The 24,245-nt window shown below is 43.2% G+C and overlaps 1 protein-coding gene across 1 annotated transcript in view; it reads right to left on the reverse strand.

Moving 5' to 3' along the window:
- Window positions 1-1,619: 1,619 nt before the first annotated feature.
- The window catches only part of LOC113952147 (serine/threonine-protein phosphatase 4 regulatory subunit 3B-like), a 53,623-nt gene continuing 30,997 nt past the window's right edge, over window positions 1,620-24,245 (reverse strand). Inside the window, exons 5-15 of the mRNA XM_027653894.1 lie at window positions 8,775-10,607; window positions 7,408-7,485; window positions 7,081-7,194; window positions 6,251-6,367; window positions 5,928-6,059; window positions 5,095-5,197; window positions 4,464-4,622; window positions 3,592-3,761; window positions 3,110-3,249; window positions 2,473-2,647; window positions 1,620-1,947 (exon numbers count right to left, since the gene is read on the reverse strand). Of these exons, the coding sequence (XP_027509695.1) occupies window positions 1,861-1,947; window positions 2,473-2,647; window positions 3,110-3,249; window positions 3,592-3,761; window positions 4,464-4,622; window positions 5,095-5,197; window positions 5,928-6,059; window positions 6,251-6,367; window positions 7,081-7,194; window positions 7,408-7,485; window positions 8,775-9,323 (1,824 nt within the window). The 5' untranslated portion in view covers window positions 9,324-10,607 and the 3' untranslated portion in view covers window positions 1,620-1,860. The remainder of the gene's footprint in view (window positions 1,948-2,472; window positions 2,648-3,109; window positions 3,250-3,591; window positions 3,762-4,463; window positions 4,623-5,094; window positions 5,198-5,927; window positions 6,060-6,250; window positions 6,368-7,080; window positions 7,195-7,407; window positions 7,486-8,774; window positions 10,608-24,245) is intronic.

Genomic DNA, 24,245 nt, shown 5'->3' on the forward strand with positions numbered 1-24,245 from the left:
TTCTTCTGTCCTCTTTAAATAAAAAACCTCTGTTACAGGTTGCTAAAGAAAGGGCTCTGACAAATATACTAAAGATTTCTGCTGAAGTGATTTGAGTTGGCAATGCAGCTCATTGCTTATTATTTTCTTTTCCCATTTCATATCCAGATAAGATGACCAAAGTATAAAACCCTCAAGTAAATTTTCAAAGCACATGGCACTAACAAAACTTCAACAGAAGCAGTTTAGATGCTGAGTGTTTTTGGAAAATCCCATTTTCCTGATGCAAGATGAAGTTTCACATTACTGGGGATTGCTGCAGCTTAATAGGAATAAGTGTAATAACCATAACATAACCAAAGAATGGCTAAAATGCCTCTTTGCTCCTACCCTGTGACCTACTGTTCAGGCTCACATCAGTCTCAAGAGTATTTTTCTCCTCACCCCCAACTGAATAGGAAAAACATTTTTCTTTTGCAAACTGTTCTTTTGCTCCCTTTGGGAGTTTTGTGCCTATTTCAAATGATGAAATCCTTCCTTTGTATCCCTCAGCCACTGGAACAGAAGCCACACAATGTTGATAACTTTTAGAAACACAAGGCACTCAGAAGGGTGGATGCTGCCATCACCTGCCCAGTTGCCCAGCATGGAAAGACCAAGTCATGTGGAGAATTGGAAGCACAAGACAGAACAGTGCACTGCTGGAAGAGCTCCAGCTGCCTGTTAGTCCCTGCTTTAGGGTATCTTCCTGCCTGAAGGCAAAGAAGAAGTTATAAGGAAACTGTGGTTTCAAGAAGCTCACTGCAGACCTCAAGAGAAGAAGGATGCTTTGAGAATAAATTTTATCATCAATAAGTAAAGGGATTTTTTTTCCCTCTTACACTTAGTCCATGTTTTATATACCAATATTTCAAATTACATGGACATACACTACTAATGCTGACTTTTCAGAATGCTGGAAACTCACTGATTTTGCTGGAACATGTTCAGTAGTGAGGCCATTAAGCGTCCCTGCAACGCACAGATTTGCTCAACCACTGGCCTCAACCACTCGAGAGCCTCTACAACAGAAGCAAATACTGAGACCTGTTAAAATAATGCAACTTCAAGCAAAAATAATTGCTTCAGTAACCAGTTACCAGGTTGGAGATGTCATCAGCAATTCACTTTCAAAGGAGTAGAAAACCCTTCACTGGTTTGGCCTGGACAGATTGAAAACGAAGCCTGGAGAGGGATTACCTTTTGCACATGGCAAGGCATTGCTGACTGCAAGAGTAACTCACAAGAGAAAAAACAATCCCACCCAGTCAAGTTTCATGAAAAATTTTTATTAAAAGAGCATTTGGAAATAACATATCTCATGAAATTACAGAGTCCTAAATAAATTAATTCCTAAATCTTTAATACAATATAAACTGTTTAATGGAACAAACTATATTACGTATCTACACAGACAACACTTTTTTTTCAAACAAGAGCTACAACTAAAACTAAATACAAAAATATTCAGAGAAATGGTTTCACATTAAACTATTCCAGGAGAAAAGGACCTAACATTTATTAATTTTATATATTACTTATATATATTATATATTTTACTCATACATTACTTATATATATTATTATATATTACTATTGCATTACTTTATATTAAATAAAACCATTATATATATATTTTATATATAAATGTATATTAATATTTTAACTATATATTACTTATATTACTAATATGTATTACTATGATATGACATTATTATTATATAATAATGTATCAAGAGTGATCTACATGGTGGATTGCAGCTGGTTCCATAGTCTAACATTAAGCAATCACAGCATTTCAAACCCATCATAAAAGTCATTATTTCAAAGCTTCCATTTCCTTTAGGAATCCAGACGAGCTCTTTTCCTTGGATGTGCCTCGTCCTCTTCATCCTCATCAGTAAAATTAAATATTTCAAATATACAACTCTGTCAGTTGGAAAAGGAACAAAAAAGAAATTTATCATACTAAAAAAAATACAAATGAGCAATTGCAGTACACAACCCCCAGCCAACCTATGCAGGACATATAAGCCTGCCAGTAGCAAGTTTCTGGGTGATGCCTTTTGCATTCCAAGACCCTTTTGTCTGAAGAGTGGTTTTGAACCTCAACTTGAGCGTCCTTGCTCATCTGATCTGACCACAGAATTGTTTCAAAATCACTTTGTAAACTCCCAGCGTCAAATGCACAGATCCAACGTGCAGTTCTGCAGAAGAAGCAAGATTAACCTGTGCCTACCAGATTATCAAGAGACTCCAGTCCAACCTAAGCATTTCTTAAACCTTCCCCCAAATTAGTCAGAGTTTCACTAGGCAGAGATTTGGCTGCGTTTATCTCTAAGACACCCTGCCCACAGGCCATTGCTGACCGTGCCATGTTATACCCGGCAAAGCACCATGAGGCTGCTGCGCTGTCCTACACGAGGGCAACAGCTTCCATACAAGTTCTCCCACCTTGACAGGTGACATCACTGTGGTCAAGGGCGTGGATGTTGCATTGGAGACATTGGAGCTTTGTGGTGATGTTGGACCTGCCTCCTCTTCAACTTTACTGCCCCGGGGTCCTTCGTCTGCCTCGGAGACTGTTTCATCTCTGACAAATGTCTTGCCAGGCAACATGGACGGGACACTGCAAAAGACATAGGACAAGTGATTTGAGCTTTGCCTGATGCTTCAGACTTAGCCAGGCTCAGAAATGGCTTCCAGAGCTTTCAAGGGAATTCAACATGTTGCAGAGGGCAATCCAGCTCGATCTCCAGTTCCACCCTCACTGTAAACTTCAACATCCCAGCTGACAATGAGGCAGATGGAATCCTAACTTGGAGGGACAGAGCAAGATCCTGCTCTGCATAAAGGGCGACTTTTCTGAATGGAACACTTAATCTAGTGACCCATAGTTGTTCTACTACATGAGGCCACAAGAAAAGGCAGATGAGGGTTTACTGCAAATTAAGAGGGTTTTCAGCAAGAATGAAACCCAACCCCAATCCCAACCACCTTCTTCTGCTGCCCTTCGGGAAAAGAAAAACAACCAGCAGTCTTGCGCAATGGCAGTCACTGGCAGCCTCAGAAGACAGAAATTGGGCCATACCTGTTCAGTGTCTGGCTTTGACAGCTTTTTTCTTGCTCGTATTTTGCCTTCAGTCCCTGGAACGTGTGAACATATTGGATGGAGTCCAGTTTGTCAGAGAAGTTCTCAACTATATGTTCAATAAGGGACTGGATGTCTTCCTGCAGAAGAACAAAACAGGGTTTCAGTCTCCAATATTCACATTCATAAGGTCAGAAAGCTTTTGAGTTTTGTTTGGAAAGCAACTAAGCCCTTCTCCAGAGCCAAAACATTCTTGTCAAGAACAAATGGGAAACAAGCAGATTTATCCTTAAAAAAAGAGCTGAGATCTAGAAAGAATTATTGAGCTTCCCATAGAAACGGACAATAGACTCAGCAGTGTCCCAATTCTACTTGTGACCCTTCCACCAAACCAGGATGCTTCCTATCTGGGAGAGCTGCCTTTTGCCTCTCAACCTGAGAGGCCATGGATGTGTCAGTGCTGAGGCTGCTGCTGAACTTACCACCCGGATGAATTCAAACAGCTCCAGCAAGGCAGAGTTGAGCAAGTTGTACCTAGTCCCATTGTCCAACAGAGCATTTACAACTGGCTCAAAGAGGTTTCCCAGAATGATGTACCGGTTGTAAAGATCGTCTTTCAGGCCAAACATCCTCCTCATAAAACAAAGAGCAGCTGTGTGAAGAAAGACATTCAAGCATTTACTAACCCCATGCCAGGGCTCCAATCTGCTTCTCGTGGAAGAACTGAAAATTCTGGTGTTATCCCAAGAGGGAAATGCACCCCTAAAGCAAGAGCATTAAGAAGCACTTGGGGAAAGTGCAGAAGCAGTATTTGCTGACAGATCCCCTTTTCTTTCCTTCTTGGACTTTGCTGGGTATTTGAAGGTCATCAGGGACCATTGATTTCTTTCTCAAGTCCAGTAGCAATGTGTGAAGTTCAACTGTTCACTCCCTCCTGTGCTTTGCTCTGCTCCCCTCCCAGAACCAGCCCCAAGTCTTTAACTATCCTACTTCACAGAATTTCATTCCCTCTCCACAAGGAGCACCAGATTTAGGACCTTCTTAAAGAAGGACACGATTTCCATGGAAATGAGACAAGACATCTCATCACTAAGGATCCTTACTGTCAGGAAGACCTGAAAGGATCCCTGAGGACTTCAAAAGAGACCACGATCCTCCTCCCACCAGGAACTGCAGTGGTCTATGCTCACGGACAGCTGCTACCTTTCTTGCTAAATTACTTCATGGGAGTCAGTAAAACACAGGAAATCAACAGGACTTCTAAGTTCAAGTGTAGACACTGGTACTCTGATGCACCTTCCACACAGGACACACAAAGCCTTGATGAAGGAAACTACAACAGCTCCATACTCACACAAGGCCAGAAATTGGTGTTTGGATTTCAACAATACCAGGACTCTTCTTAGCAGATCTCTGCTTGTAACATACTTCTTCATGTGATACCTGTGCCGTCGCACACAAAAAGAAAGCACCTCCAAAACTAAAGCAAGTATTTCTGCTGTTTGATAATCATCTACAAGAAAAAGGAATGTATTCAATTATACCAAAGAAAGAAATAATGTACTGTCATGTACACTGAGCTCCGTTGATATTACAGTTTGTGATGTGGTTTTAGTGGATTTTTGTCTTACTGGATTGCATTAGAAAGCAGCACATTGGGTCAGAACAAAACAACAAACACAACGGTGGCTTTTTTCCCCATTACAGCCAATATTCTTTAAAATCAGACTAGGAAAACTACTACATGACTCACAATAGACATCAAGAAAGTACATCTGTGCAAAGCACAGCATCAAGCTACATCAGCATTCACAGCTGCAAGAAAGAGCAATGAAAACTCCTGCCAGTAGAACCACTGTCCTTGAAGGAACAACAGTTTGTAGCAGGAGTATTCCCAGCTGGCATCAGAGGCCTATTGTTGTTCTCAGGACTGTAACTCCCATCAAAACATTTCAGGATTAAAGGAGGGAAAAAATGGTCATTACCTTTGTCATAGGATTTTTCTGATGTATCAGCCAGAAGTGGGGCAGTAAGAACGTGAATGCAACGGTTGTAGAAGAAATCGAGAAACTCAAATATTTCCAAATTCTAAAACAACAGTAACTGCATTAAACTCTGGCAATCACATATAATCTTTTAAATATGAAAGAGTAGTAGCATAAGAAACAGCCTAGGAAGAATTCTACTGACTCCCTCAGTTCTGCCTGTATCTTTTATTTAGGTCTGCAGCACTGTCTTTACTCAAGCAAGATTGACTTATTTATTTTGGGAAAAATCTGTGAGACAGCCAACCAACCTAGCTATCACCAAAAGGCTCCCCAACATGGATGCAAATATAAACACACCAAATGCAGAAACTCCTCAATGACTCAAAGTGTTTTACCAAGTGACCTTAAACCACTCTGACATGCAGTTTCTTCTGCAGTCAGAACAACCTGCAAACCTTTTGACTGGTATTCTGGGACATTGCAATGTATTAAAACATTGATTTGGTTTCACACAGACTCTACTGGCCCCTCTTCTTTCAGGATTTATCATCCAGCTAGAGGGAGCTACAATTAGACAGTGCTATGGCACTGCCACAGGGGACTGCTTGGTTTTGTGCCTGCACAGTACCCCAGATACACTGGGGCACACTTTCATTAGCAAAATTCACTTCTGTTTTGCTTATTTAAACTCACTATCAGACCACACACCACTTAATAAAAAAAAACCCTAAAATTGTTTATTCTCTGCCCACAATAATAGGAATAGAGACTCTAAGGCTTTTAACTTTGCCAAGACAGTGATGTGTCTTCTGCCCTTCATGTTCACTTTCACTGATGTGTTCCCGCATATTCTCTGGATCAATCAGAATAAGCAAAATCTTCTTTAGGTGATTATCTCCTTCAAGTCCAGGGTAAGCATTGTTGATCAGTTGCTCAATGATCACAATAAGGAGTTGGTTCTTCTGCAAAAAGCAAACCAACCAACAAAGAAAACACAAAATAATTACTAGCAGGAATGGAATGAGTTCCCCAGTTTCTGTAATTTTTTTAAATAAAAATTAAAAGGAAACAGAGAAATTCAGCCTTTGCCTCATTATTTCCCTGTTTGCCCTAAAACTAGTATGTTAACAATCTCCAAACCACTTTTACTTACATTGTCACTCTGACGGGCCTCTTGCAGTACAAAGTCGTGGACCGTGAAAGGATTAAAGTATCCTACATAAGACAATATATCTGTAGCAACAGATCTTACTTGCAGATCATTCATTCCCTAAGACAAAAGAGATTAATTTGTTAGAGTATACCAAGTTTGGTATTTATTATCAAGTGAAGATTCAAAGGAGAAGCACTTAAAAATCTGGACGATGTTTCATTACAAAAGTTTCTAGGAGAAACACAGTAAAACAATTACAGAAAAACAACAAGAACCCAGACAAATCTTTTCCCACTCTTTCCCTCCTTTGGAAAGGACACAAGGCTTTCTGTGAACTTGAGAGCCCTAATTTAGACCAGAAACATTCACGCTGACCTATTTGCTAAAATATCTCAGACATTGATCTTTTCTACCTGTTATCCACAATTCATTTGGTACAAAAGGACCAGCTGTACAAATCAAGGTGTACAACAATTTCTGTGCTCATTTTCAGGCAACAAGAATTCAAATAGGATTGCATCTGACGAAAAACCCAATCAAGCTGCCACATCAAGATGAGTCTCTTTCAAGGTTCACACCACCTTGTCCCAAGGACTGCACTGCCCACAGACTTCTCCATTGTGCAAAGTAAAAATAATAAGAGCAATCAAGCCAGCCTACTCCAGAGTAGAACTGTGGGCAGTTTTTGGAGGCTGAACACCACAAGGAACTTTCACTCTCAGCAGAGCAAAGCTCTCCCATCAGATTTAGACGAGGTAGGTCCAAAACACTGGTGAAATCGCTAAGACCTTTTCTAGTTTTATTAAAATCAGCTGTACATTTTCACTTACCATTAACCTTTCAAGAGTTGGAAGAATTTCAAACTTTGCCAAAGTGTTGAGAAATTCACTTCTATTCATAGGTAATGCATAAGAAAAGGTAAAGAATTCCCTGAAAAACTTCACCTAGTGCACAAGAAAAAAATAAGGTCAGGTTTATTTGAGTCAGAAAACTCTCACAAAGGAGGAAACAGTTCTGCGGTCTTGGAGGTGTTTCTGGAGAATCAGTCAGGACACCCTCCCTTTAACACAAACTGTAACTATCAGAACAGTTTCACTCTTTCTATTTCATCTCTTTCATTTAAAGCATTCAAGGAAACACCGAGAACACTGGCTTACCAATTCACGTAGTTGCTCATCAGCTGTAGCTTCATCATTCAATTTTGTAAAAATTTCAGAGAAAAATATCTCATCTTTCTGTGGAACACACAAAAAGAACACAACTTACACAGTGCCTCTGGAGAGTGAAAATAAATCTTTCTAGGATTCTCCACTGCACAAAGTCAAACTCTCCACACTGCCATTATTTTTATCCCAAAGAAGGCAAATGCCAGAGTACACATTCAGCAGGATCATTTCCAGTGCATTGTTTCAACACTTCCCGTGTGCGGCACAAGCAGCTCTGGGAGACCAGAGCCACAGGTGAATCTGAGCAGAGGAGATGATCCCTTAAACTGACCCCTAAATTCGTCTCTACAGAGGGTGGCACTTCCTTTCCTTCTGTGCTGTTCCACCCCAGGACTTTGAAGCTCTTCTCAACCTCATAGATTCCCTGTGGGATCTGCCACACCCCCCACCCCTAGCAAAAGGACAGAAAAGCTGTGCCAGTCCAAAGCTGTGCCAGGCTCCCTCCTTGCATCTTGCATGGAATCTTCCAGGGAAGCAACCCATGCACTTCTGCACTAGAAAGTGCCCACCAAGAGACAATATTGACCTTGCTGCACCCACGCTGTTCATACTACATTATGAACAACCCACAGGGATCAGTTTCCCTCTTTTGGATCTGTAGCATTGCAAGGCATCTTTTCAGTCCACCTCTTCAAGGGGGACGAGATTAACAGGTTACAAGTTGGCTGCAGACACGTCCTCCTTAACTGTACTCACAATAAAACCTGCTCTCCCACTTGCAGGAGCTCTACTTTGCCAAGATGGGAAACTTTTCGGACTATTCTTTGCTTCTCAGGTTCATATCCTCTGCTGCCAAGGCTCACTTAAGGATATATAGGACAACATTTTATTTCTTGTAAAGCATTTTGGTTACCCCGTTGCTTCAGACTCCAAGAAAACCAGGGTGAACATCATCATCTCTCAAGTGTTTGGGTGCTCTCTGCCCTCTCTGCACATGTATTTCTTTGTACCCCTTCACACGGAAAACAGTGTAACAAATGCCCCAACAGAGAATAACAAAGGTTGCTTGTTTCTGAAATACCTATACAAAACCAGTTCCAAAGGTGTATGTTCCTTGGCAATCACAGAGAAGGACTTTAAACTCTTTACAACCCATTAAAAAGTATTAAGATGCTCACTTGAAATCTACCATTTTGAAAGTACAGAATGCAAGGCATCAGGAAGAAGGGGAAGCATTCAAACATTGTGCAAATGAAAGTGACTACCTTAGACAGTGTTCACCAGCTGTAATCCATTTCCAAACCACAGCCACAGGGATCTATACAGATCCTATCTAGGCCACACTGCAACTCGCTTACCTGCAAGACTCTTAAAATCTCCTCTTCGCTGCGTCTGATGAATGCAGTGAGGGTAAAAAGAAAACCCTCTTCCAAGTCAGATGAATTCTGTGAGATGATGGCATGAATGTATTGTGCCCTGAATGTCTGGTGGATTTTGTGCCTGATTTCAGGGTCTCTTGTAGGAATAACTTCCTGAAGCTTTGCTGTTTTCATCAAGAACTCCCTGAGGCTTTCTGGCTGAGCCAAAGATGGATCATATTCAAGGCATCCAGCAACATCCAGAATACACTCATCAGAAAACATCACCTCAAACAGAACCTCTTCATCCAGGTACAAAATTCCTCTCACAATGTCAAACAAAAGACGCAAGCCTTCAGTGTCCTTTAAATTCTCACAGACTTGGAAAAGCTGCAGCAGTTTGGGAATATAGCCTTCCTTTTTCAAGGCCAGGGCTAGCTTTTCCTTACCAAGGTGTGAGTGGCCAACAGAGCTCACGAGGTCTGCGATCTCTCCAAGTCTGTGGACTTCACAGCTGGGAAGGTCCATCAAAGGAATACTTGCACTCATTTCTTCAGGTGTTCCTCTTCCAACTCAAGAAGGTCCTGGGCAACTTCCACTGAACAACGCCAATGCCAAAGAAAGGGAATGGGAGGGAAGCAAGACAGGAGCACATGCTGCACTGACCTGCCGCTGCGCTGGCCTCCCACTGCTCTGCTCCTCCAACTGCCACAGGTATTCCAAGGCCTTATGGTGTCACCTGGACCAGAGCCTTCTGACTGGTCCATCCCTCAACATTCTGGATTACTGGGCTCATGACAGACAACGGTCACAACCAACTGACTCCTTTTCGTTGTTGACCTTTGAGGAGTTCTACAGTAACTTCCAGTACCTTCAGGGGGTCAGTAAGGAAGCTGGAGAGGGACTTTTCTCAAGGCAGGCGGGGATAGGGGGAATGGCCTTAAGCTGTCTCTGGACTGCAAGGGTGGTAAGGCACTGGCACAGGTTGCCCAGAAAGGCTGTGGATTCCCCATCTCTGGAAGTGTTCAAGACCAGGCTGGATGGGGCCCTGAGCAGTCTGGTCTAGTGAGTGCCATCCCTGCCCACGGCAGAGGGATTAAAACTAGGTAATCTTTAAAGCCCCTTCCCACCAAAACCATTCTATCATCCTATGATCTGGAAGAGAGATAGAAACAGTAGTAACTGTATCATGGCTCTTACCCCCTCCTAGCTTTGTAAGAGCAGCAGTTTTTATCTTTTCAGGGAGCGCAAAGGGTAATTCATGTTTGTGCAACATGTTAGAAATTTCAAATGCTATCCAGCAAAGGTAAGTGCTCTTTTCCCATCAGTTAATTTAATGCTGCCACGTGGCTCTTCATACCACACTCCCCAAGGGCCACACTGACCCTTCCAGCACAGGGCACACGCTGCTACCCACAGAAACACCACCACCCAGGAAAAATCCCACCAGCCCATCAGGGCTGGAAAGCCTTTTGAAATCAAATGACAATGAACAGGCCTAGTGTTTCCCCATTGAGGGTGTGTCCCAGCTTCTTCTACCCATGGAAAAATGCATCTAAAACATGCATGGAATAAGTCCTGTGGGAAACAAAGCAGAAGGTTTTGTGGAGGCCTTTGGAAAACAGGAAGCCATGCACAGGCACAAGTTGTGGTACTTTTGCTGGCCAGCATCTTTTTAATAGAGAGTTTTTACTGGAAGATGTTGATCTATTTTTAGCAAACTAATCAGGACAGAAGTAATTTTTGAGGAATATCTCATTTGGACTTGAAGCTGTGAGGTTTCTCTTCATATTTCTGATACCTTGCTTCCTTTCTTCTCTGGAAACACTTTTTCTTTAAAACAAAAAAAAGGAATTAAATGTTAGAAATGAGAGAGAGCAGAATTAAAATGTTTCAAGCCTAGTCATTTATTTTTTTTTGTTTTCATTTTATGAAAATTCTCAGCACTGAATTTTCATCTCAATTAAAACTTCCTAAAACCAAGAAAAATGTTTCTACCTACTCTATTAAAAATGTTCAGTTTTGTTTGTTCTAACCCATCTTAACATGGTTAACAGAAGGAGGGTTGCAGAGTCCAGGCATACCACCCTGAGGAACTGAGGAGGGCACTAGAGAGCCCCTAAGCCTATTTGGGCTAAGCTTCAACACCATCATCAATACTAGCATTTCATTAGATATTTTCACATGTTATCATTAGCTGTAGTACTGTAGCTGTACTATCATCACAATTAATTTTTCTTACCTAGAATAAGAAATTCCAAAAAAACACACATTCCAGCCTCAAAAAATCCATTTTTTCCCCCTCTTTTTAGTCATTGTGATCTATGTACCTTCTAACTACAAACATTTCTACCCTGAAATCCCTATAGAGGAAATCTGCTAGATCTCAAGTTTCTCTCTTTGCATTTTTGCAAAATTATAACACAACAGGGTGGACAGAAAAAGCCCAAGGGAGCACATATTGGGCTGGGTGCCCAGAGAGCTTCACCTCTCCCCAGGACTTTTGGACTACTTTAATGCCCAGTACATTGAAGAAAAAAACCCTCTCACTCCAGTTGAACATAACTGCAAGCACAAAAACCTGTGGCAGGGCTGGCAAGACTAGTGAAGCTCATTATTTTGTACTAAGCCGCAGTGCAGTCAAGTGCATTTTGTTGCATAAGATAGAACACATCATGATCTTGAACTGGCACAGAAAAATGGGTGAAGGTTTCTGATTTAGTAGAAGCTAAGGAAGGTGCACGTTGCCAGAAAATTATAGTTATCCATTTTGCTCCAACCTCAATGACAGTGGTTAAAAGCCTTCCCAGGGTTCAGTCTTAGAGCAGCACTGTGTGCTACAGCCAAATGGCAGAAGAGCCTTTGGGTATTAAACAGGTCAAGAGATTTTAAAGGTAGCACTTTTTGACAGTTTGCATGTCACATTTTCTGCCTTTTGTATTTAAATGGCACCTAGGAACAGACTAAAGATGAATATACTTAAATTTTACAATAACCTATTTCAGCCTTTATGCCTTCCTAGGAGCATCGTCCTCCTTAGAAAGGGACTTATGCCATATATTTATTTCTGAGGGAAAAAATTTACTTTATGCTTGGTGAACATCAATCCTCCAGTGGGTCCCCTTCATACACACCTTGTTGTCAGTTTGCAGCCACTTAAGAGAAGAGCTGGGGAAGAGATTTGGGCATTTAATCAGTGGATGTGTAAGGTTACAGGAAAGCAATCTGTGAGAAAAGGAGAGCAGGCCAGGCTGACCAGCAGCCGCCAAAGGGACTGGCAGAGTGGGTACCCTGATGGCAGAGAATCCAGAGTATAGCTGCGACATGAGCAGGACACCTGAAAGAAATTCATGTGGGATGCAGAGTGGTACTTAACCTACATCAGTCCCAGCAAGCCAGTGTTTGGGGGAAAATTATCAGAACAGAGTAAACTCAGTCTTTTTACCTACATCCCAAAACCCTTCCCAGAAGTACTAAAGCGTTAATTAAATTGCTGTCTTCAGTCATTCGATTTTAAAGACAAACTTCTTTTCTGGGAATATTGTCTTTTAACATCCCTAGTATATCAGAGCAGCCTGCTTTATATAATTAAATCAATCTCACAGCAATTTCCAGACTGGCTGTGCAGCACAGCAGTCCCTGGGCAATCCACACCTTATTCAATGTCTACTCTTCGCTTAGACTGCACTCAGTGATGGTGTAAGGAATGCTTTGACTCAGAGAAGAGACAGAAAATTGCAAAATGCATCCTTTCCTGACCATCTGACCTCCCTCCCTTCCCAGTGATGCAGCCTCAGGTTCAAAGGCCCCATGGCAAATATCATTCCCTCATCTGAGATGTGTGAGCAGGGTTTACTAAAAACCAGACACAAACGGCAGTCACATACACCTGAGGTAGCCCAGCTTTTCTGCGGCTGTTGCACAGCACAGTTGGAATAAATAAAAAATGCCTTGAAATTAGCTGGAAGTGTATCTGTGTACACACTAACAAGGGATCTTGCCTCTCTGACTTAAATAGTTTTCAGTTTATTTCCCTCACTTCTCAAATTCAGAGAGAGACCATTCAAATCAAATACTACACTTCCCTTCTTGAAACTAAAGAAAACAAATCTCTAGCTGTTATTTACTTCCCAATTCCTTTGCAGGTACTGGAGTCCTTTTTATTCAAACATAATCACAAGAGGAAAAACAAATGTTCTTCATGTAATTGTATTTCAAACGCTTCACTTTCAGGTCATTAAATCTCTGTCATCTTCCTCCCACTCTCCCAGCACCCTCTTCTGTTGTTGCTCTCCAATGGCTGCTGTCTATATGGCAAGCCTTCCTGGCTGGGGAGCCATTAATACCGCAAATATCATTATATTGCCAGTAATGAAACACTCAGTAAGGTGCCCAAGCAGCTGAAATTATTTCTTCCAAACTGTAATCTCTTGAATTTATTGACTGTGGACTTGAAATGACACTTGCTGTTGTGCTGCTTGCTCATTGCTCCCAAGAAAAACCATCACAGTCTTTTTTTAAACTTTTTTCCTATAAAATCCTGTCAATTCTATTTTCTTTTTCTTTTCTTTTTTTTTCCCCACCGTTCTACTGCTCCTTTTCTCCTCTTCTCTAGTCATTCATGAGCACACATAATATCAAGATCACCTCAAGGGAAGGTCAGATCAATGGTGAGAGTGAGAGTGCAACAATCTGACACCTGTCACTGCCCTATCACAACGAACTACAGAAAGCCAGCACAAGTCACCTGCATTCTTACATAAAACGAGGGAAAATACCTCCAACCCCAGAGATATTCTGAGAATTCCCCCGAAGGCATTAAACCAGTGCCTTAAAGAAAGTTTCAGTTCTAGAACATGAACTTTTTTTTTAAAAAAGCAATTTTTCAGAAGAAAACTCTGAAAACATGACCATGGATAGAGATCAGGATGATTACGATTATCAGGATCAAAGCATGTGTACTTCCAGAGTTATTTTGCCAGAGAGCATTTATGTTCTTGTCCTGAGCTTTCATGGGTATCTTCCAACATGGTGCTGATGGCGGACAAAACAGCATTCCTTACAAGCACAGAACAGCTTCCCATAACTAAGTGACATTTGGTTCCTGCAGTGCCTTGCAAAAGCAAAAGGTGACTATTAAGATTTTACAGTGCTGATACTGCAACACTTGAGTGGCTTGTAAAACAAGGTGATTTAAAAGTGCCTGAATCCACAGTAATATATCAAACAAGGTGTAGGTTTGAAAGAGAACAGTACTCATGCAGGAGCAAATCCCCTGCCTGCTCGAGTGCACCATGGATTCTGGAGGAATTGCACAGACTTCACTCGGACAATCCAGCTCCCAGTTTGTTTAAGTAAACACGCATTCAGCCCAAACAATAATGTTTTCTTCTCGAAGTGGCTAAGCGTCTTCACAAAGTGGATTAATTAGGTAGTTAGCAGTTTTCTCTGATTGTTGATAAACTCCAAAGCTGAGAGGACAGTCAGCAGTTAGGCACTGCGGCATGTTTGTGTGTGTGAAATGAGGGAGTATACAAACAACGTCTCCGAAATCAGGGGGATTGGTTTGATTTTTATTGAAGAATGGTGAAGCTCAGAAGGATTTGCACAAGTTCCTCAGGAGCAGCTGTGATGTTCTGGTTTTCTGACTGGAGTCAGCTCACTACCTCCATAACAGAGAATGTCCCTGATTTCCTTTCTTCAAAATTAAGGATTGACAAATGTGAAAGAAGTGAGCTGAAACACCCACTGAAAGATGACAAAAATCAAGGCAAAGTCTACAGAAATCACTGTTCTGTACTTACTTTTTTTCTTTTTTAAAACTGTGTATACTCATAAAACATTGTGACCAACTGTTATTCTTAGACATAAAGTGCTTATCACTGTTATGATCAAAATGATAATGAGCTCACTGACATCAACACAAGGCTCAAAACACTGTCTTCTGAAGCATATAAAAAGAATTGAATAAATACTTCTCTCTTTAACAGCATCATTTTATCTGAATAGATTAAAAAAGATGTTTTAAACCAGTCTGTATCTTATCCATGCAAAATGCTGGATCAATTTTGAAAATGTAGAGGTTTAGAAATTTTAATTTATAGAAAATATTAACAGAGGTATGTAGCATGGAGTCTTTATATGATAAAGAAATGGAGTCTGCTCCCCGATCAGATGGTAATCAAAGAGAGTTTAATTCAAACTCGGCACTCTTTTTATCCCTTAAAACCATGTGACCTTGTGACCAATGGGGTTGCCTATTTTGGCACATGTCCCTTGGGCTTCCCTGCCCTTTGTGCGTTCCCTGCACCCCTGGATACGCCTCCTACATCACCCCCTTCTTAATTATTTAAGACAGTCACAAAAACAGTGAAAAACAACAGTGCAAACAACAGAACAGTACATTGTAAACTACCAAAGCTTGCAGTGACCCAGCACATCGCTTGCTTTGGCTTCTTATACATCTATTGCAAACCTTTTAAAACCCTCTTATATTTCTAAAGTGTAGTGCAACTCGGAGAAATAACTTTATTAACCTAGGGGCCTTAGCCCAACCATGCATAGACTTATAACCTTTATTAATCTGAGAGTTTAAATAACTGGGGAGTTCAACTTTATTTAAAAAACAGGCTAAGCTTAGCAGAACTAAATTCTCTTAAAGTGACCATGTGGCGGAGGTAGTGTTATTTTGTGAGGTGTTTGGTGTTTAATGCACTTGTCCAGTTATACAATTCTCTTATTCATTCACACACACATTCACTGACAGCCGTCATTTCATTCATCATACACACACTCATGGATTTTGTATAGACTCTGCTTTTGCCACACTGGTCATCCTTAAATGTAAACCTGAAACTTAAACATTATTACTAAAACATAACCATTTTGTAACTTTTGCGTTACTCTGGTTCTTGCTGCTGTGGTTGTGTACCTAGGTAGGGTCTAACACACCTGGAAGGAATCCATTTCAGCTCTTTTCCTGTAGCCATACAGGTATAGCCTTGCCCCCAATCACAAGCTCTACCGGTCCCGTCCACTGCCCTGAAATCAGATCTCTTACCATGACTGGTGGTTTGGGAGAGGTGAAAGCCTGAGGGCTGTGCTGCCTTTCATGCCTGCTTCTTTCAGCACTGTCACAGTTTAAAAAATTTATAACATATGTTGCTTTCCATAGGCGCTCTTGCGGGCTATAGATCGATTCCCCCCTTTTTTGTTTAGTTAACATGTCTTTCAGTGTGCAATGTGCCCTTTCAACAATTGCCTACCCAGTAGGTGAGTGTGGAATATAATTCCCCAATCTGACAGGAAGTTTCTTACCTTTTCTGAGATGAAAGCTGGCCCATTGTCAGTCTTGATCTGTTTTGGGGTACCAAGGGTAGCAAAACAACTGAGTCAGTGTCTTATTACATCCTTGGCCTTTTCCCCAGTGTGTGCTGTGGCAGTTATGTATTGTGAGTGGGTATCTACTGTTACGTGTACATATTTTAATGTGCCAAACTCGAGGATGTGTGTAATATCTGTTTGCCAAATCTCATTTGCCATTAACCCTCTGGGGTTAACGCCTTCCTGAGATGGCATGGGTGTGATTTTCTGACAGTCTGGGCATGACATGATTATGTCTCGAGCTTGATTGAGTGTTATTTGAAATTGTCTCTTCAGAGAAGGTGCGTTCTGGTGGAAAAATGAATGAGACAATTTCGCTTGCTCTAAGACTCTTAACTACTGTGTTAAACATTGCTGCTTTGTCAGTCTCTTGGTTCCTGTCACCTATTGGTCCTGGCATGTCTGTATGTGACCTTGTGTGCATTATGTAAAAATCAAACTTTCTGTTATTGACAAGAAACCATACAGAACGCATTTCAAACAACAGGTGATGGTTAGCAACATCTCGAAGAAACGAACTTTCAAGATGGGACACGAACCCTGCAGTATAACAGGAATCATGGTTTGAGAGCCTCAAAATCCAATTCCCTAGTCCAAGCCCCCTCCCATCTCAACCCAGTGTGAGATGGGTTTTCCAGACACCACACGAGACTCAAAATGGGGGGAAGGGATTATATATTACAATGACTGTACAAAATAAATACTACAATACAATACATACAATCTTAACTATCTCTACCAAGACATAAAAGTATTTACAATGGATCAAATCTCTTGTCCCCTCCAAATAAAAGTCCAGGAGGAAAGAAGGAAGAGATCCTTTCCACTCTCAGAGCAGCATTCTCTTCAGAGTAGCAGTCTATCTCTCTCTCTTCCATGCAGCAGCTGTAGCTGGATCTCTGCCAGTACACACGAGGGGGTATCCAAGCCCTCTCGGTTACTCGTCTTCAAGTGAGGGTCTTATCTTCTGTGGGCTGCGTTCACCCGGACATGGTCACCTCACCACGGTCATATCAACGAAGCTCAGGGGTCTTTGTGACGGTCTGTATCTTCAGGAAATTCAAGTCCCCTTTGCAGAGCTCCGTGCTCTGTCTCAAGCAGCGGGGGAGGGGGGGAGGCAAAAGCCCTTCTCTGCATTCCTTTGGCCATCCCGGTTCAGCTTTCCAGGACACCTGAGCTTCTCAGTTCCTCTCTGCAGTGCTGCTGCATTTCACCCCTCCCTACTAGGAGGGGTCTCCAAGGAGTTTGGGGGTTTTTGGTTCAGTTCTTACTCCAAAACTCTGTCTCTGTAGAGCTTACTTCTGCTTTCTCTGCTGCTGGTTCTCTTTCTCTCTAACAACTCTGTGTCCTCCTTGGTTGCATGCTGTTTGCTGCTCCTTATCTCTTCTGGTTCTCTGCTACCGTTTCTCCGTCCAGTGTTGTTTTTTCTGCCACTTCTGCTGCTCACGGTGGAGAAAAAAAAACTTCGAGCTTCTCAGTCACACACCTCAGTCTAGTTTAACACAAGTTTCTATGACCCCAGCCAGGGGCTGGGGGGGGTGGGGCAGAGCCCCCCAGGGGGCTCCTGCCCCTTCTCCTTGTGGCTCTACAACATGGCCACCTCTTCAACAACAACTACAACTAGCTTCTCTTCCGTTCTGCTTGTGATATGTTTATATTTTGTAAAAGCGCTCATTGGCTCAAACTTTAAGGGTCACCACCCCCTGGGGATTTACCATTTTATAACTTCAGGGGGAAAACTGTTTTCCTCCACCACAGTAACAATATTAATAGGTTGTCCAGAAAATTTTCCCAAGGTAATACGTATGGCAGCCAGTTCCAGAACCTGCACAGAACCTTGGTTCATGGTCTGTACCTCTCATTCTCATTGTCCTGTGTCAGGGTTTACCCAAGTCACTGCAGCTTTTTGTGTCCTCCCAGATGCATCTGTGAAGACCATAAGGCCTTTCACTGGTTCATGTTTGCATCTGGTTGTGGCTTTTAAAAGTAAACTACCAATTTCTGCCCACAATCTGTGTTTAGGGAGATGAATTGAAATGTCACCATCAAAGTTTGCCAAGGCAGCCTGTTGTAGACGACGGGATAAGAACACACAACTCCAAGGTGAATCATGACTTACCCAACTTTATTGCTGCAGGTTTTGTGCTTATAAAGGTTAATAATTAGCCTCATACATATTACAAGCGCTAGCTCATCATTGGTTTCTGATTACCTAAGTTATATTTGCGCAAATGCTGTTTCTTTCACACTCTTATGGTTACTTATTTGCTATTTGTTCTGCTTTCCCATCTGCTTTATTCTATTCTTCTATCATGTACACAGTTTCACAGACACAGTGACCTTCTAATATCTTTCCTTTATCATGGGACCAGAGCTATAGCATCTTTCTCATGTCCTCTTTCTATCAACCAGATTTCTGTAATACTTTCCACACTTCCCCTGTTTTCTTTTGATAATGTCAAAAATACATCATTCATTGCTTTCGTTAGCATGTTCTGTATACATTTAAAAACACAAGGAACAATGCATAAAGCAGCCAACAGTATCAACAAAAGTGAAATAGCTTGTTTAGTGATTTCAGCGAGCCATGGTCCTAAGTCTAACTTTGTTAACCATTCCCTAATAGGATCTTTTAGGACTTTAAAGTCATTCAGATGACTTTGCATTTCTTTTAGTTTTTGGTAGATGGACTGAGAGTGATCAGAAAGATTCATACAACACATGCCTTCAAATTCTTCACATCCATGCCCCTGAGCCAGCAATAGAAAATCTATAGCTGCTCTGTTCTGTAAAACAGCATGTCTTATTTCATCAAAGTCATGAGCCAATTCTCCTAGAATTTTCGAGGTTCTATTCATTTGATTCCTTGCCCAATAAGCTGTTCTTTGGACAAGAACCAGGTTCCTTTTTGCTCCAATGGGGGCAAATATGGATGCAAAGAAGTTTGCCGTAGGCGTCCAAAATTCGATGGGTTGGTTTTCTACTGATTTACAGTATTTATCAAATTCAGTGTCTCGTTTGTTCCAAATATTTTTCCTTTTCAACTGCGTTATTTGTCTCATAGTGGGTGTAAACATGGTCAATTTTCCCAAGTAACATGGTCCACCAATGGGGTATCTAGGAATGCCAGACCATGCTCTATTACCACAAATCAAGAAATAGCTAGGTGGTAAGTATTTTGGCTTCGTCACATTGACCGACACATTTTTGACATAGCCTTGGTACCAGGTTATATTATCGTATGGAGGATTCTGTACTGTTATGTTCGTGGTGGATACATTCCCAATCGTTCGCTGCCATTGTAGAAAGGTCCTTTCCTTATTCATATTGAGTCTAAAACAAGAGTCATTTCCATACACAGTTCCAAATAATTGTAACTCACTAGGGCTATCTATCATGGTCCTGTTTAGATTAGCTACTAACAAAAGAGACGTCATACCTTTGGTGCCATTTGTGCATTCTTTTGTTACATTGCAGGCTAATTCCACTTCGGTTTTGTTATGATTAGAGCTAACCCATCCTGCAAAATCACTTGTATCAAGGTAAGGAATGCCAATCAAACATGTTTGAAAAGGATCTGATGCTGAGGCTAAACTTAGACAGAAGTCCATTTGGCCTGTTTGGTTGGCAAACGTTATCCAAATGTTTTCTCTGGGCCCAGTAGGGATACTAGGATGTCCTTGTGTTATTAGAATTGTCTTCAAAATCCAAAACCATAAAGAAATCATCATTTTCCTCTAAATCTCCGACCATGTGCCTCTACACAAAAATCTAGATATTGTTGTGGATCGCCTTCAAAGGGTCCTTCAGCAGCAGCCTGGAATCCTGTGTCCTCAGCTAGCATCCAATCGAAGTTGTCCTTTGTAGCTGGGATGTAGATGGCGGCAGGATCTCTCCCATCCAGTTCCTGTAGTCGTCCTCCGCCTTTAATGACAAGCTTGGCAAACATTTCATTAGTAGTCCACACAGTTTTAGGTGGAGTGTGGGGCAGAAACAGCCACTCTAGAATTTGCAGTGGGTCTTTTTCAGTCTGATCCCACTGAAACAAAACTGCAAATGGTTGGTACCTGCTGGGTACGAGGGCAAGGCAGATTTGCAGTTCAGGATTTCTCCTTCTGCCTTGTCTGCCCCCTATTGCCTTGGCACAAATGTCTAACGCCTGCCTTGCCTCTGCTGTCAGAGACCTGCTAGACGTTAGGTCTGAGTCCCCCTTAAGCAGTTCAAATAGAGGGTGTAGCTCCTCTGTGGTTATGCCTAAAATAGGCCTTAACCAGTTGATGGCTCCCAGAAGTTTTTGCAACTCGTGTAAAGTTAAATTATCTTTTACTTCAAGCTGCAGTGGCTGTGGAGAAATTTCCTGCTGCGTGATTTTCCATCCAAGGTATGTCCAGGGTTGTGATCGCTGGATTTTCTCTGGAGTAACCTGTAACCCTGCATCTTGGACAGCATCAGTTAGAGCAGTAATAACAATTTGCTGTTCATTTTCTGTGGCCGTGGTAATTAAAATATCATCCATATAATGATATATGATAGCTGTGGGAAAACGCCTTCTGATGGGATGAATAGCGTTTGCCACTACCGTTTGACATATTGTTGGACTATTTTTCATCCCCTGAGGAAGGACAACCCAGTGATACCTTTGCATGGGCTGTGCATTGTTCAAGGCCGGGATGCAAAAAGCAAACCTTGGTGCATCCTCAGGGTGTAGGAAGATGGTAAAGAAACAGTCCTTTAAGTCAATTACCATGAGTGGCCAATTTGCCGAAAGCATAGCAGGTGAGGGGAGTCCAGGCTGCAATGCTGCTATGGGTTCTATGACTGTGTTTACTGCCCTTAAATCTTGCAGCATCCTCCACTTCCCACTTTTCTTGGAGATGCAAAACACAGGAGTATTCCAGGGACTAGTTGTTGGCACAATGTGACCTGCTTCAAGCTGTTCCCTTGCAAGCTCTCTTAAATGTTCAAGCCATTCCCTTTTCATAGGCCATTGATCCACCCAAACTGGCTGCTCGCTTTTCCTGACCAGCTTAATCAGTCCTTGGGGTGGCTGATCAATGGCCCCTATTGAAAAACCTGGGTGCTTGCAGGAGGAATTTGCATGACTGTGCCAAACTGTCCAAGAATATCCCTTCCCCATAGTGTACACGGAATGGGAGCAACAAAGGGAGCTATCTTGGCTAATTGTCCCTCTGGCCCCAAGACAGTGAGTATCTGAGCACTCTGGGCCTTTGTGTGCCTCCCACCCCTTGAATAGTTGCAGCTGGGCAAACAGTGGGCCAGTTAAGTAGCCATTCAGAGTCCTTTATGATGGTAACATCAGCTCCCGAGTCCACAAGGCCTGTGATTCTGTGCCCATCAATCTGGCACGTCATGAGCGGCTGTGTGGTTGTGATGGCTGTTGCCCAGTAAATTTGTGGCTGTCCCGTGCTCCCAAAGGCCCCTGAACTCTGCTCCGCCTTCCCCCCAGGTGATGCACTGTAGAAAGGGATTAGTTGGGTGATTTTTTCTCCCCTAGGGATAAAACAAGGGGGTGAAGGGGTCCAGGCCATTATTTGAATCTCACTGTGAGAGTCTGAGTCTATTACTCCAGGCAGCACGAATAAACCCATTTTGGTTGTGGAGGATCTCCCAATCAGTAGTGCATGCACCCCTGGGCTAAAGGGACTCCAAAGCCCAGTTGGGATTAGTACTACCTCTGTGAAAGTAATGAAGACTGAGTCCCGGTTGGATGAGTCCAACCCAGCGCTGGTTGAGGTGGAGGGGCACAAATCACAAGCCTGTTCCCGTGTGTCACATTTATTTGTTGTACCGAGGCGCACGACAACAGTGCCCCTCACCTCCTGTTTTTTGGCCCCCTCCTCTCATTTGGGTGCTTGCAGGGTGCTGCTGCTAAGGGTCTCCTTGGGCAATCTTTTTGAAAGTGGTTAGGGGCACCACATATGTAGCAACCACTTTTGGGTCTGGCTCCTTGCTGCACTCTTATCTGGGCACTCAGTGCTGTTGCCAGAGAGGCAGACTGATGGCCTACGAAGCCAATCCCTTGACAGACGCGAACCAGCTCAGCAGTGCTGCAGCTCTCCCTTTTAGGAAGGGCCTGCAAAGCTCTTTTACAGTCTGGATTTGCATTTTCAAAAGCCAGTTGCCTGTAGAGCATCTCCCTGGCTTCGTCATGTTCAATCTGCCTGTGTAAGACAGATTGCAGCCAATCCAAGAATTGTGAATATGGTTCTGTAGGGCCTTGTAATATTTTTGTGAATGACAGGTTGCTATCCCAGTCTTAAGTGAGCAATTTCCTCATGGTTCTCAGGGCATGCTTAGCTATCACTTCGTATATTTCTCTATGGTACCCAGACTGAGCATCTATTGAGCTGTAATTCCCCTCCCCAGTTAGTTGGTGTGCTGTTATGCCTGCTTGTGGGTCGTTAGCATACGCAGAGCAATTCTCCCGAAAATCGGTTAACCACATGTTGTACTGAGTGTTAGTAAGACTTATTTTTAGTAAGGTCTTCCAATCGTGGGGTAAAAAGACACAGGTGGAACTTAGTGTCTCTAAAAATGCAAGGGTATTAGCCGAGGACACGCCAGTTTCCCTTACCAGTTGCCTCAATTCCTTTGTCAGCTCATGTGGCAGAGGCTGGAATTGAGGGGGCTGACGTTGGCGAAAAACAACTGGGCATGCTTGTATAACTTGCAAATCTCCCACTCGTAGTGCCTCCTCCTGACACAGTCTCCACCTGTCAACCAACCTTCCCCCATTTGTCTCCTCACTCCCTCCCGGTGGAACCATCCCTCGTCCCTCCTCCTCATCCCCCCATGCCTCCCCCCCGTGGCTCCAGTAAATCTGGTTCCCTGTGGGAGGGTGGTGGTGGGTGGTGGACGCAGTGCAGGGGAGGGGCCCTCCCCCGCCTCGTGCCTGCGGCTGGAGCGGGGCGACCCTGGGGATGGATGAGATGGATCAGCTTCCATTCTATTTGGTGGGCAAGATGGTTGCGCCCATCCCAGTACACGTGGTTGGTGGTCATCTACAGCACGGGGTGGTAAATAGGCTGGGTTTTCCCCCTCATCACTGCGCTGATCCCACGGGTCGAGATCCCACATTATAGGCTCCGTTCCCTCCCAGTGACTCGTGTTCCCGTGGCTATCGGCTCCTGATTCATAACTTAACTCACAAGCAGATCCTTCCCCTCCTGGTAAACCCTGTACGTTTGTGTTTCTATGCCTAGGAGTTGGGCTGTGGCTAGCAGTGTCAGTGTGGGGTGGGGCGTTGGTGTTGGGTGCTTGTATTGTCCGCCTGTGGGCTCTGTGTAGTGCAGACATTATGATTTGCCAGGCCGAAATGGTGTTGTTAGTTTGGGGGCCTCCCCCTTGAGCTTTCAGTTTCATGAGGTCTCCTATCCTGTCCCATATTTCTATGTGCAGAGCCTCTACCAAGGGCAGCTAGGGGACAGTTGCTTTAATGAAACGTACAAGCTCTGTTAGTTCAGCCCTTGTGGCTTATATGTGGTAAGGTCTTAGCAGAATTGTTAATGCGTCTATGTCTTGCAAAATCGCAGTGGAGAAAAAATTTCCCATGTTTTTTTTTAGCTTAGTCTCGCTGCTCTGGGTGCACGTGTGCAGGGGGGTTCTTTGGCGGCTGCTGAGTTTTACTTTCGGTTTCTGGATCGGCTGTTCTCTGCCGTTTTTTTCCATTCGGTGTCTCCGTCGGCGTCCAGTGCTTTCTGGGTCTCGGCTGCAGCTCCAGTGGCTTGAGGGCGGCGGCAGACAGCAGCAGACGGTGGGGGGGGTCCTCCCGGCGTCGTAGGTCCCGTGGTGGCAACAGCAGCAGCGGTCATGGCAGCACGGCATGAAGTTCCCTGACGGTCTGTGGTGCTCCTGGCAGTTGGTTCATCGGCGTGGAGGCTGCAGGCAGCAGCTACAAGCATGCCCGGACCAGCAGAAGGCGGCTGCACAGTCCTGTGATCCGTTAGGCGGGGGCTTCGGCATGCCGGTGGGGTTTCACGGTGCGGCTTCTACGGGTCTTGTGCAGCTTCTAAGCATGGGTGTGGGGTCGGTAGAGGAGGCGGGCGAATGCGGGCGGGCAGCGGGTTG

The sequence above is a fragment of the Corapipo altera genome, unplaced genomic scaffold (genome assembly GCF_003945725.1).
Source record: "Corapipo altera isolate COAL_440 unplaced genomic scaffold, ASM394572v1 70, whole genome shotgun sequence".
NCBI classification, from domain to species: Eukaryota; Metazoa; Chordata; class Aves; order Passeriformes; family Pipridae; genus Corapipo; species Corapipo altera.